The sequence below is a fragment of the Corvus kubaryi genome, unplaced genomic scaffold (genome assembly GCF_017639235.1).
Source record: "Corvus kubaryi isolate FWS band 111438036 unplaced genomic scaffold, C.kubaryi_AGA036_p1.0 split3-73, whole genome shotgun sequence".
Lineage (NCBI taxonomy): Eukaryota > Metazoa > Chordata > Aves > Passeriformes > Corvidae > Corvus > Corvus kubaryi.
This window is the reverse complement of record NW_024582091.1, coordinates 1264306-1276619: the sequence shown is the minus strand read 5'-3', so window position 1 is coordinate 1276619 and position 12314 is coordinate 1264306. Positions and strand designations below refer to the sequence as shown.

General features: G+C 40.1%; 1 protein-coding gene across 5 annotated transcripts in view; it reads right to left on the bottom strand.

Annotated features, from left to right (window-relative positions):
* Positions 1-12314, bottom strand: part of ARHGEF10 (Rho guanine nucleotide exchange factor 10) — a 113494-nt gene that overhangs the window by 54204 nt on the left and 46976 nt on the right. For 4 of the 5 annotated variants that reach the window (XM_042016875.1, XM_042016876.1, XM_042016874.1 and 1 more), the window contains 7 exons: positions 11602-11714; positions 7874-7951; positions 7467-7646; positions 6079-6195; positions 4204-4296; positions 2642-2812; positions 235-380 (listed from right to left, as the gene is read on the bottom strand). In XM_042016875.1, coding sequence (XP_041872809.1) covers positions 235-380; positions 2642-2812; positions 4204-4296; positions 6079-6195; positions 7467-7646; positions 7874-7951; positions 11602-11714 — 898 coding nt within the window. The remainder of the gene's footprint in view (positions 1-234; positions 381-2641; positions 2813-4203; positions 4297-6078; positions 6196-7466; positions 7647-7873; positions 7952-11601; positions 11715-12314) is intronic. The other variant, XM_042016877.1, reaches the window with a different exon arrangement.

Below are 12314 nucleotides of genomic sequence, written 5' to 3'. Positions count from 1 at the left end.
ACTTCTATCTGTAATCTCCAACTGCTACAATTTTCTTACAAATTTACTCTAAAACTTCCAAATACCAGCCAGCAATTCAGAGGACTATAACAAAGTTAGTTATCCATTTATTATGACTACTCCTAGAAATCATTAGCCACCGTAAATACAACAATACAAAGGCAATTCAAAAAGTGTCACTTTTTTCCAGCTGAAGTTCAAATGATCATCTAAAAAATATAAATTAAATCTTACCGAATATTTACTGTTGCACACATCAGCACATCATTTAACATGAAAAGTCGCCGTTCTTTGGTTTTGATAATTTCTCCTTTGTCGTTATAAACGGTCTCAACCATATCATCAGTCCGTATGAGGTATCTGTTTCCGCTGCTGAGTAGCTGGATTTTGAAAACAATCAGCACTGTATATTATACACTGTACATCCAACAGCGGGAGCACAAAAAACAAAAACAATGGGTTATTACTTGCCATCCTAGCACAAGTGATTGCAGGTGGATTTGCCAAGGGAATCTTTATTAGTCTGCTTTTCATTTAGAGAAACAGTAACTTTTGCTGTCATCAACGTGGACTGAAGGGGCTTTGCATCTTAATGCAGACCACAGTTGCTCTGGGAATCTTCCACACTGATAAAGGTTTCTTGGCGAAAAAAATGATACTTCCCACAATTTCTGTGATTTCCTTCCCTTGTCCCTTCTTTCATAGTCCACTGAAGACCTACACATAATTCCAGCTGCCCAAAGCGGGAGGCCGGAATGTGAGGAAAAAGTATGCTCAGACTGCTCTGCCCCCCTGGCTCACACAGCTGAGGAGCACAGATGGCAGGGTGCCACAGACTGTGGAGAAGATGACATGTCCAAGAGATTCATAGCACGTAAATTGCTCGTGACATTTGCCTTCGAGGGCTGATGATCAGCACTGTGCAAGCGTGAACTAATCCCTTACATGTCAAACACACCTCCTTCACCACCTATTTCACCCTGGCTGGCATTGTTCCAAAACTGTATATGCAAATATACAGGCCCAGGAGGGCCAACCATGTTCTGGGGGGCATCAGGCACAGCATCGCCACCCAGGCAAAGGAGGGGATTGTCCCACTCTGCTCTGCACTGTCCTCACCTGAATATTGTGTGCAGTTTTGGGTGCCACAATGTAAGAAAGATATTAAGCTATTAGAGAATGTCCAAAGGAGGTCCTCAAGGATGGTGAAGGGCCTTGAGGAGAAGCCGTATGACGAGTGACTGAGGTCACTTGGTCTGTTCAGTCTGGAGAAGAGGAGACTGAGGGGGGACCTCACTGCACTTTACAACTTCCTTGTGAGGGGAGGGTTCTTCACCCAGAGGGTGGCTGGGCACTGGAACAGGCCCCCCAGAGTAGTGGTCAAAGCCCTAAGTCTGACAGAGCTCAAGAAGCATTTGGACAATACTCTCAGGCACTTTGTGTGACTCTTGGGGGTGACCTTGTGCAGAGACAGGAGTCAGACTCAGTGATCCTGATGGGTCCTTTCCAACTCAGCTGATTCTGTGATATTAACACACAAGGCCTGAAGGACCCTGTGAGATTTGGAGTGACTACCCACGTATATATCAATAAATGCCCCACTGCATAACACACAAAATCTTACAGTCAATATCAACTGACAAAAGGTAAGCTGGGCCACCTCTTCAAGAGTGCATTCTGTGTCTTGGAACTATTTCCAGATGATTAGTAGCTGCTTCAAGAAGCAGGACTATGACAACTAGAAATGAAAGTAAAATGTCTGAATCCATCTTCTGATGCACTTGGAATGGAAATACTGTTCCAGTATGACAATACATTCTTGGTAAATAGCTTAAAACAAGCATGTTCTGGTTGATTATTGCTTTCCTAAAAGCTATGCTTTTATGCATAACCAAAAAACCCCCATTCCTTCAGTGCATCCCCATTACTTTATCTCAGAAAGAGTTCACAGGATAATAACCTGTAACTTCACAGAAGCAGTAATTGAAGCATTTATACCCCACTTCATGGAAAAGAAGGAATCATTTATGATACAAATAAAACAAGCACACATATATCCACAGTACAGATAGCTACTAATAAACTCAAACAAAAAAGATTGTTCCTTCCTTCTTATTGAATGTCTTTTACAATTCTTTTTAGAAATTTCTATTGTGCAATGCAAATATATGAATGAAATAGACTGAGATTTTCCTTAAAACAAGGAATATGTTGGACCCATTCAATAGCACATCTTGAAATGCTTTATAGTTGGAAGCACTGCTGTATGAGGACGTGGTCCCTTTCTTTACACAGAAGTAATTCCTTACTTCTAGGATAAATTAAAAGCTGAATTTTTCCATGCAGAAAATGTGCATGAGACTTTACTACATATTATTATCTCCTACGCTGCCACAGAACACCAACACTGCTGAGGCTAGTTCAGTGTGTTGCCCATTCCAGCACACAGTGGTTTAACTGATGAGCCTGTTCAGTCCCAGAGGTGGGTGACATCTCACATTTACCACTAGAATGACCCCATGTGGTTGAGCTCTACAGAAAAACAAACAATATAGGTGTCTCTTTGGTTTCTGCGGTAGAGATTGCTCAAGGCCCAGAAACTGACTCTTCCATTTCCGTTATGCCTTCCTACTTTCCTTACCTTGTTCAGGTAACGTTCATTCATTGCTTTTGCTATTTGTTTTATTTCACAGCGCTGATCTGCATCCCTTTTCCTTTCATTTAACTTCTCTGCCAGTGTCTCAAGTTCTGTAAGAGCCATCTGTAGAGGTAATCTGTCAGGATGCCCTTTATTAGTGTTCTTCAGCATATCCTGAGGGATAATTACAAAACAAAACAAAAATCAGATTTACTTTCAAAGTCAGGTTCCAAAAATTACAGAATGTACAGTTACAACTACATTCTTTACTTGAGTACTACTAAAGGATAAGACCAATAAACACCTAATGAATATTCAGACAACACACTGCTTACCTTCCTGAACATCTTAGTAATTCTTAAAAATATACTGAATGGGACCATATACAGCTTATTTAAAGAACAGAATTACAGAGAAGAGACAATATGAAACAATCTGGCAATCAGTATTATACTATAATATGTATGTATCTGTGAACAATGATTTAAAATGAAACTTTTCTGATACTGTCATAATAATATTGTATTATACTTATTACTGTTATTATTCCTTGTTAAAACATGGACAGCATACTCATCCTAAAGTAGGAAACATTACTTCATTAAGGTCACAACAGCTCCTCCAAGTCTTTCTCTTTTGTAGGCATACAGAAGGAACAATTTGAATTATAGCTCGTCTCCATTCCCGGAGCACTTAAAAATCCCTATATATTCACTCTGTCTTCCTGCCACAATAAACTTCATCATTCATTCCTACTCCCTCAAAAACTCTGACCACATGCTTCCCCCACAACTAGTTCTGCTCCTTTACCCACAGTAATTCCCAGACCTGCATCCCAAAGCTGTCCTCCTCTGCGCACCTGCAAACACAGCTAGCACATGGTGGTTACTGGGGTAAATGTGCTGCGGTCTGGAAGGAGTCACAGAGTAAATTTGTCTGGAGCAGGTCTATACTGGGGAACTGTGCTCCTCCTGCAGCTTAACTACCTGTTGAGATGAGACCCAAGGACTCCCTGTCAAATCTGCAGTTTCCATGGGAAGAGAAACAAGATGCTGCAGGTCTGAAGGAAGCTGCAACATACTCAAGCAGGTCCTGTGAGCCAAGTAGTCATAGAGTGTACTGTTGTTCTGCATCTCATGTATATTTCTAAACTATCCAAGGCACAAATTTAATCCTCTTGGTTTTTTCTTAAGTGGAAAGTAATGCCACTAAGTTCCTAGCCATGTTTTGAAGTCTTATTAGCTAACAAACTGATATGAACAAGTAGCATATTTGAACTACACCTTTACTAAAAAATTATTTATAAGCGGTATCTTTCTTAGCAAGTAATCTATAGTAAATCTAGTTTACTACGATTTTCCTGCAATGCCCTAACTGCCCATCCCTGCAATCAGACTATGAGATCAGCATGTTTAATACACTGAAATTTTTTCTTTATTTCCCCATGATCTAGTGGTCACTTCCACTGCAGCATGCTCCTCTAGCAGAAGACAGCTACCATGTAATCCCAAAGGTAAACCGTGCAAGAATGTAGCAGGAGCCTCCCTTTGGTAAACATTATTTACCTGCAATAGTAGGATGAACTGTGGAAAACGCTGGATAGGTTTCATCATTAAACCATACAGTGTAATGCGATCAGGGCTTGACTCCTGACACTGCTGCAAAGCAGGAAAGACACATTTACTACCATGAGCACATTTCCACCAGTTACAGAATGAAAGGAAAACCTTTCCTAAAATTTCTTCTATATTGCTTACATTAATTATAATAGGAAGACTGTAAAGATTCCATTTACTATCAAGATTTAATTTAAAAATATTAAATCTTTTAAAAAAACCCATCACTATTAAAATGATGGCCTGTTACTGAACTGAAATCTCCTCCTTAAATAAATACCGCTGGGCTAAAGCCACACCAGCAATGCAGCATCTATAAATCTAAAAACCTACCTATAGGTTTTTAAGAGGAAATCTAAGAAAAACATCATAACCTCAGTCCTATGCGAACAGAGCTTTTGATCTTCTTTATTAGAAAAAACTAAGGAAAAAAATGTTGATTTATATTCAGAAAGAAAAATGTTAGAATCCCTTATTTCAGTTACTAGGAATGGCAGATAAAACCAGACAACTTTCTTTTGCACGTGCAAAAAAGCCAGAAATGTCCAGAAATAGGAAGGTTAGAGGAAATATTCAATATTAAAAACAAAGCAAATCAAAATTATATTAAACTGGTGTTGTGCTTAAATTGTTATTTATTGCTACAACTATCAGCTTCACAACAATTTATTCCCGTTGCTATCTCCACAAACATCTGTTTTTTTCCAAACAGCAGTAGTGAAAATTCTGATCTTCATTGCTGGTGAGCAAAAAAAAGGAAAGGTAAAGAAGTGTCATCTGTCATTAGAGTTTGGCTGTGGTTCTGCAAGCAGAACCAGTGTGGCACTGACAAGCAGTGATGAGAGGTGTGGATTACACCTCTATTGGAAAAACACGCTTTTAACAGTAGAAGTACGATGTGACTACACGTTCACTAGAGTCTGATCTTCATGGTGCTTAAGGCTTCCAGAGTATCATCCTGCATAGAGCTGTCCACATTCCAAGAAGTTGTTAGTTAATTTTAGGATCTGAAGACAAACCCCTGCCACCCTTCTCTAGGCAACCTAAGATTTGCACCAGGCACCCAATTTTAGTGCTTTGTGCACCACTGTAGCAGACCTGACAGGGTGACAGCTCTGAGAGCCACAACTCAATCCAGAATGCTTGGGGAACGAGACAAGATGAGCTTTCAGACTCTCAGCAATGTCACAGACAGCCCAAAAGCCTTGCAATGGAGTCGGTGTACCCTCTGTAAGTTGTCAACCCTAGGGATTCGTAGCACTTCTACTGCATGTGCCAGGATCTCCATACACATCATCACAAGCATCATATGCAACAGGGCAGTATGCATTCTGCAAAAAAATCACCAATTTCAACCCTAAGCCAGAAACATGATCTTCAAGATACAAGGAAATTGTTGTGGAATGGAAATCCAGCTGTACTGCTTCTCACAATACAATAAACAAATTAGAATTAAAATAAATTCCAAATTAAAAAGTGGCTTCATATGGTGAACTACTATTTGAACCTCACCTGATATGGAAGAATCCTAATGTTTAGCCAAATAAAGTAATGCAAACACCAATAAACTGATTTGAACAACAATAAAACTACTGTGCACTTCAAAATACATCCTAGATCTAACAACACGTTACTATGCCAAAAATACAGTACTGGAAGGGAATCCTCTGGGGTCTTTTTGTGCCAAACCCAAAAAAAGACCTTAAGTCCACAAAAACAGTGAGACAATCTACAGTATCAGCAGCCCAGTTTCCTCCCAGCTTATAACTCATACTTTCTTATTTATAGCATATGCACAACTGTTTTAAAATTGAATAAACTAACCTTTAAGAAGTCTAAAAAGGCAGGTTTGGTGGCACAAGATTTCTTGAGAATCCCAACTGCTGTACTGAAGTTGTTTACATATTCACTGTATGCATCCAATACCATAGATTTAGAAAACTGAAAAGAAAAAAGGGCAAATCTTAACTGTAAATACAAAAGACCTCTGCCAGCACAGCCATATAGATTTCTGGCTGTTAGGGACTTGCCTTGCTCAGAACTAAGGGCTTTGCTTGGCCTAGTGGTGAATATACAGAAATACTGATAATACCCAAAATAATCTTTCTGCAGAAGACAGGTCAGAAACAGAAAGATATAACAGCTGTGAATTGCAAGAAATGTATTTACAGAAATTGCTTCATCTTGGCTAGAACACTAGGGCAGAACCTGAGGACTATGGGCAATCAAAGGGCATCCACTGCAATTTGAAGTGGCAGATGAGATCCCCTGATCATCTCACTGCCTGTCTTCCAGGTTAAGTGAATCAGCAAAGACCCACAGCCTTCACATCCTGACTTCAGCTATTAAGGACTTATCAAAAAAGCAGACAGATTGCGTGGCCTGCAAACAGTCATGGGAATGGTAGGATCACTGCCCATTGCCCTCTTGGTAATTTTATCCCTCTCTTTTGCAGAGCTGGTCTCACTGAGACTACCTAACCTTCAGTCACAACAAGAGAGGTTTGCTTTAAACAACAAATCTTTAGTAACTATTTCATTTTGGGTGAACTGTGATCAGATCCCAGTTCTCTTACAGCAGGCATGAAAAGGGGGTGATTTCCAGCACTTGGGTGGCAACAAAAAAAAGCACTTAAGCCAGAAGGCCGGCAGCCTTTTCCAGCCAAACTTTCAAGGCGAACAATGTCTTTCTATCAACCAAGGCCAGTTCTTGTTTTCTCTAATTTAAAGCAGTAGCTAATTCTGTCCTTTACTGAATGGATTTCCATTAATGATGGGATAGTGTTTTACAGATATTCTTTATCAGTGCCCCATCTCAGTTCAAACTCAGGAATTCAGGACATTACCTACTGTGGTTTCCTTCTACTTGCACACTACTAGGTATGACTACACATTTTTTAAGAGATGCTGAGCCTCAGTCTCACTTTCATTTTGGTGGGTTTGTGAATCTCTAATTTCTCATAAACTGTTTACTTAAATGTCTGAAAGATTAATCAAAGCCTGAAAACTTTGCTCACAGTCCTTTCACATCTGCCAACCAAGCGGAAGACACGTGTTGGTGTCAGTTTCCTTATCAGGATAGTACATGCATTCTCCTGACAGTTGCCACAGGCATTGGAGAATATGGGAATAAAGGAGCTAAGTTAGAAAGACAGGGAGGGAAAAACAAGACTAAAACAAAAACAGATTATCTGTTCTGACACATTTGCTTACTGAAGCAACAAAGACATCACCGATCATTTCAACAGAGTCCCACTCAGATACACGACTCGCCAGTGCAATCTGAAACATTGAATGGCACTGAAGAATTTCCTTAATTCGATAAAAGACCATTTTAAGTTTTCTTTCACTCAGTAATTTTGGTTCCATATCTGAAAGGGGCTTCTCATATTGCTGTGGGGGAAAGAAAAAAGCAAACTGATTTAAACAAACAAAAAAATGGACTTCTACAAGCAGAAAAACCAACTTATGCAGCAGTACCCACACACAAAATCACAGAACATTTGGCATGAAGCATCTGCAGCAAAATCTGTGTCAGTCATATGACAGATTCTTTAATGATCTTTAATGATTCTTTTTCAAATATTCAAAATTTTAAAAGGCAAAAGATATTAAGGTACCTCCAGGATTCTTTTGAGAGCATCCACATAATTCTTCTCACTATCAACTACAGAGCCCAAAATATACCTTCTCACAACCTGTTGAAACAACAAAGTTTTGTCCAAAGTTCAAATCAAGTAACACATTCATCATAGTTGGAAATGGTGATGATAAAATTCTCACATTAATAAAACAAAAGAAATACAAAGCAACTTCAGTACTGGAACTATAATAAAATACTGTACCTCTTCAAAAGTAATTAAATTAACTATTACTCTAAAACTACTTACTTTAAAGAACACAACAATTTTTGTATCAATATCTGCAATTTTTTTCTGACTGTAGTAATTCCAACCTTTACTTTTGAAACTTGTGTTTTGACTTTGGCTTTTAACAATGCTCTCAGGCACCTAATGCAATTTTAAGGGCTGTCCTGTGCAGGGCCAGGAGCTGGACTTCAATGATCCTATTGATCTTCCAAATCAGGATATTGTATAATCCTATGCACCTTAAATGTATATATGTAGGCATTAATGGAAACAATCACAGGTATAAGATGATGTTGACTACTTCAGTGATTTGCTACAACAAAAATAGGTAACAAGTTTTCAAAAACCACTCCTAAATTTTATTTTTTAATAGGTTTCATAAATTTATTAGAAGCAACATGAAGGGCAAACAAGCAAATACTAATTGCCTTTTAAAGTTAAGGCCATATAAACTGTACCACTGAGAAACTATCCAAGTCAGCATTCTCTTTTGGGCATTACCGTGCATAAGTGAAAACCCCCGTCTCATCTATATTTATGTGTATTGACAGAGTTGTAAGAGATTCAGGAAATGCTACCATATTTCATGTTAATAAACTACAGGCTATTTATCACACCTCCTTCTCCACCTTCTGCTCCTGTAATTCAGCTGAAATGAATGTGTGGGTGGCAGGACAGGAAGGACTGGAGAACTGATCTGGCTTAGAATTCAAGCTTCTTGACATCAATTAGATTTCTTGTTTGTTATAAGGATTTGTTTTCACCCAAATCCATTTCCTAATCCAGCTCATCCCAGAGTTTTCCAAAGGGGAACTATGAGGGATAAGGCAGCACAGGGGTAGGATCAAACCACTTTCTGTAACTACAAGAGAAGGCAAAACTGCTCATTTTGCTATTTTAAGATAGCCTAAATGACCATGAAGCTCAAATCTCAGGCTTGCTTCTTTCTGCTCCAGAACCCCACAGCCTCCTGCCTCCTTCACCATGACTGCCACACTTGTACTTTGCATTATTAAATGCAGGTTAAGTGAGAATTTTCTTTCAAGTACTGGCATTTCAAAGGAGGACCTCAAAATTAACTGAGGCTTTGCTTGAAGATATATACAGCAAAATTAGTTGTGCCTAATCTGTGTTTAGAATGGATTTAGCAGTGTCTTATTTGGAATAGTGGATCATCTTTTCTGGTGAAGAATACTAATCCTACTTTTAGTCACAGTTCATTCTTCTGAAAAGAATAAATATCTGTAGAAATAAAAATTTCAAGCTATATAATACACAAAACGAATACTTAATAATGGCTTCAGGTTATTGCAATAGATATGAGCCCCAGCCCCAGTACTTGCAGGCACCAGGATTTAAACAGAAGCCATCATGCCACCTGCTGTTTGAAGCCAGCACGTCCCCAGAGCAGTTCTGCTGTGACCGGGCAGCTGGGCTGGAAGGGGTCCTGGCCTGGTGCACCCAGGACTGTGACCCCCTCCCATAGCCAGGCCTATGCTGGCCCCCTCCAAGCTGCTCCTGTGCACCCCAGCCCACCAGAGCCCTGCTGACCAGCAGCCAACCTCCCACACACAGCTGCTGCACCCCTCCAGTTCAGCATCACCTCCAGATGCACACTGCAGCTGCCATCCAGATTACTCACACAGCCTTTAAATGCCACAGGCCCCTGCCTGCTCCTGAGGGACAGCACTACCACTGACCATCCGCTGCACTCTGTACCACGGACTACACTGAGCGTGACGTCCTCATCTGTTTCCCACCCACCATTTTAGTCCACCCATACAGACTGTACCTAACCCGCAAGAGTGCAGGAATACTACAGGAGACAGCTGAAAGCCCTGTTAAGGCAGAGGTAAGTGACACACTTTGCTCCCCTCTGCCCACAAGCCAGTCTCCTCAAAGGCGCTCAAGGCACAAAGGGACTCTGGTCCATCTATGCTGATTTTTCCCTCCTGTCCTACTGAACCCAGACATAGCAGCCAAAAGCATGTGCTCCATCACTTTTGTTGGGAGTGAGGTCAGGCCAGACTCATTCCTCCTTCTTGTGGGTAAGAGTGGGACACTTTTTCCTAGTCTTCTGATCACTGTGATTTTAGATGACTGAGAAAGGCCTTACCTGCAGCATCCTTAAATCCATCCCATCTGGTCCCACAGACACCTATATGCCCAAATGGCCTCAGTTCCCCCAGTTGCAGATCAGGCTTTGCTCCAGCAGAACTGCCTCTGGGCTCATGGGCTGAGTCCTGAGGACAAGCCTCACCAGTAAAACCTGAGGCAAAGGTAGCACAGTCTTTGACTCTTTCTCACTAGGTCTGTGCCCCACCAAGCAGTGTGTCATGTTGTTATCAGCTTCTGTTCGCTGCCAATGTACAGGTAAGAAACTCCTCACGGTTACCCCTCACACCTCACTAGCTCCAGCTGAGCTCTGGCTTTCCTAACTCCATTCCTGCCCACTTGGACAGCTCCTCCTGCGCAGATGAGCAATATATGTCATGACTTACACAACTATTACTAGTTTGTTCCAAACTATAAGCACTCTGGGGTTTTTTTGCAAAAGGGTAAACTTATTTATACAACACTACCCCAGTGAAACTCAAATTCCTATCTGAAAGACGGAAAGAGCATCCAGACTGATGCTGAAATTTCACATTACAATAAAATCTTACAGTAATGGAAAACAGTTTGGTAGTTACATTGTTACAAGATTACCACTTCACTGTGTTAAACACCAGAGAAAAGTAAACCTCACCCAAGTAAAAGGTAAAACAAACAAAAAAACCCCTGAAAATATACAGCCCTCTCCTCAACTGCCCCTTAAGCTTGTTTTTTGCTCATTTTCTGAAGGTACTGACCAACTAACTCATGACTTGACACCACAAGAAGCTAAAAACTCTCAATACAGTAACATGAACCCACAGGATTTATTTTCAGCCAAAATTTCTTAACTGATGGTGATTTCAGTATTTTTTAAGTGATTTCCACAGTCACCATACAGTTTGAGGTGGAGAACAGCAAAATGTATTCTTCTGTAGACTTGATTTTATGGGGGATTATTTTTTTTTAACCAAGAAAAACCTTTAGATTCAAAGAGCATACAGGACATTCTCTAGACTTTAAATGGAAATCCCAGAGTACCTGGAGCAACATCTTCTGAGTCAATAAAAATGCTTTAACTCTCTTCTTTTTTTAACTCAAAATCATCACATTTAGCTTAAATGTTCAGATAGTGAAACAATATAGTTTTTATAGATAATTTCATAATGCACGCCAGCATTTCACATCTCTGGGTGAACTCAGGATTGATGCAACTATATGCACACACACCAATTCTCAAAAAACTACTTTCTCAGTTCTGAATTTGATGTTCACTTAAGTAAAATGCCAATATGTTTGAAGACCAAAGGCACCTAAGAGCCACGGGTGTAGAGCAGAAGGGAAGAAAAAAGAGGCAGAAGACCATATCTCCCAAAGCTTACTACCTGCTGCTGTGATAATCCTTCAGGCATAGGAGTCATAATTGCTTCGGTATGCATACAGTCCACATCAATAAATAAATTTAGCTCTTCTTCTTCCAGACATGATGATCTGTGATCTACAAATAAATAACCAAAATGTCAGCTTCTACATGTGGATTGAAAGAAGAAAAAAGAAAAAAAAAAAAAAAAAAAAAAAGCAAAGACCCTATCATCCAAGCACAGTGATTATAAATTTTCACTTACCAAACAAAAGAAATTTCCCAGCACTTCTGTATCATCTGTGAAATCACATAAATACCACCACCAATAGGCGCTCTAATACAGAACATCCTTCAAAAGCATCCTAATATCCCACAGCTGGACACAGCCTAAGCATCTCTTGTTTGACCTCTACTCCCTTCTCTCAGCCAGGAGAATGGGGCTGTCCAGAGGGCAGGACATGACAATGAGGATTAAAGCACTGCAGCTCCAGGGCCAGCAGTTTTAAAATAAATGATCTCTGGGAAAAAACTGAAGACACCCATAATATGATCCAGCTAAAAAAATTCCATACACCCTTCCACAACTGAACTAAAGTAGCCAAATTCACCAAAATGTTTGCTTCCATCAGCAAGGAGTGAGGGATGCTGCACTGCTCTGTGGATAATAATTTTACTGAAAAAGCACCACCGAAGTGCACTGACAGGTGGCAGCACACAGCCAGCCAAACAAGCAGA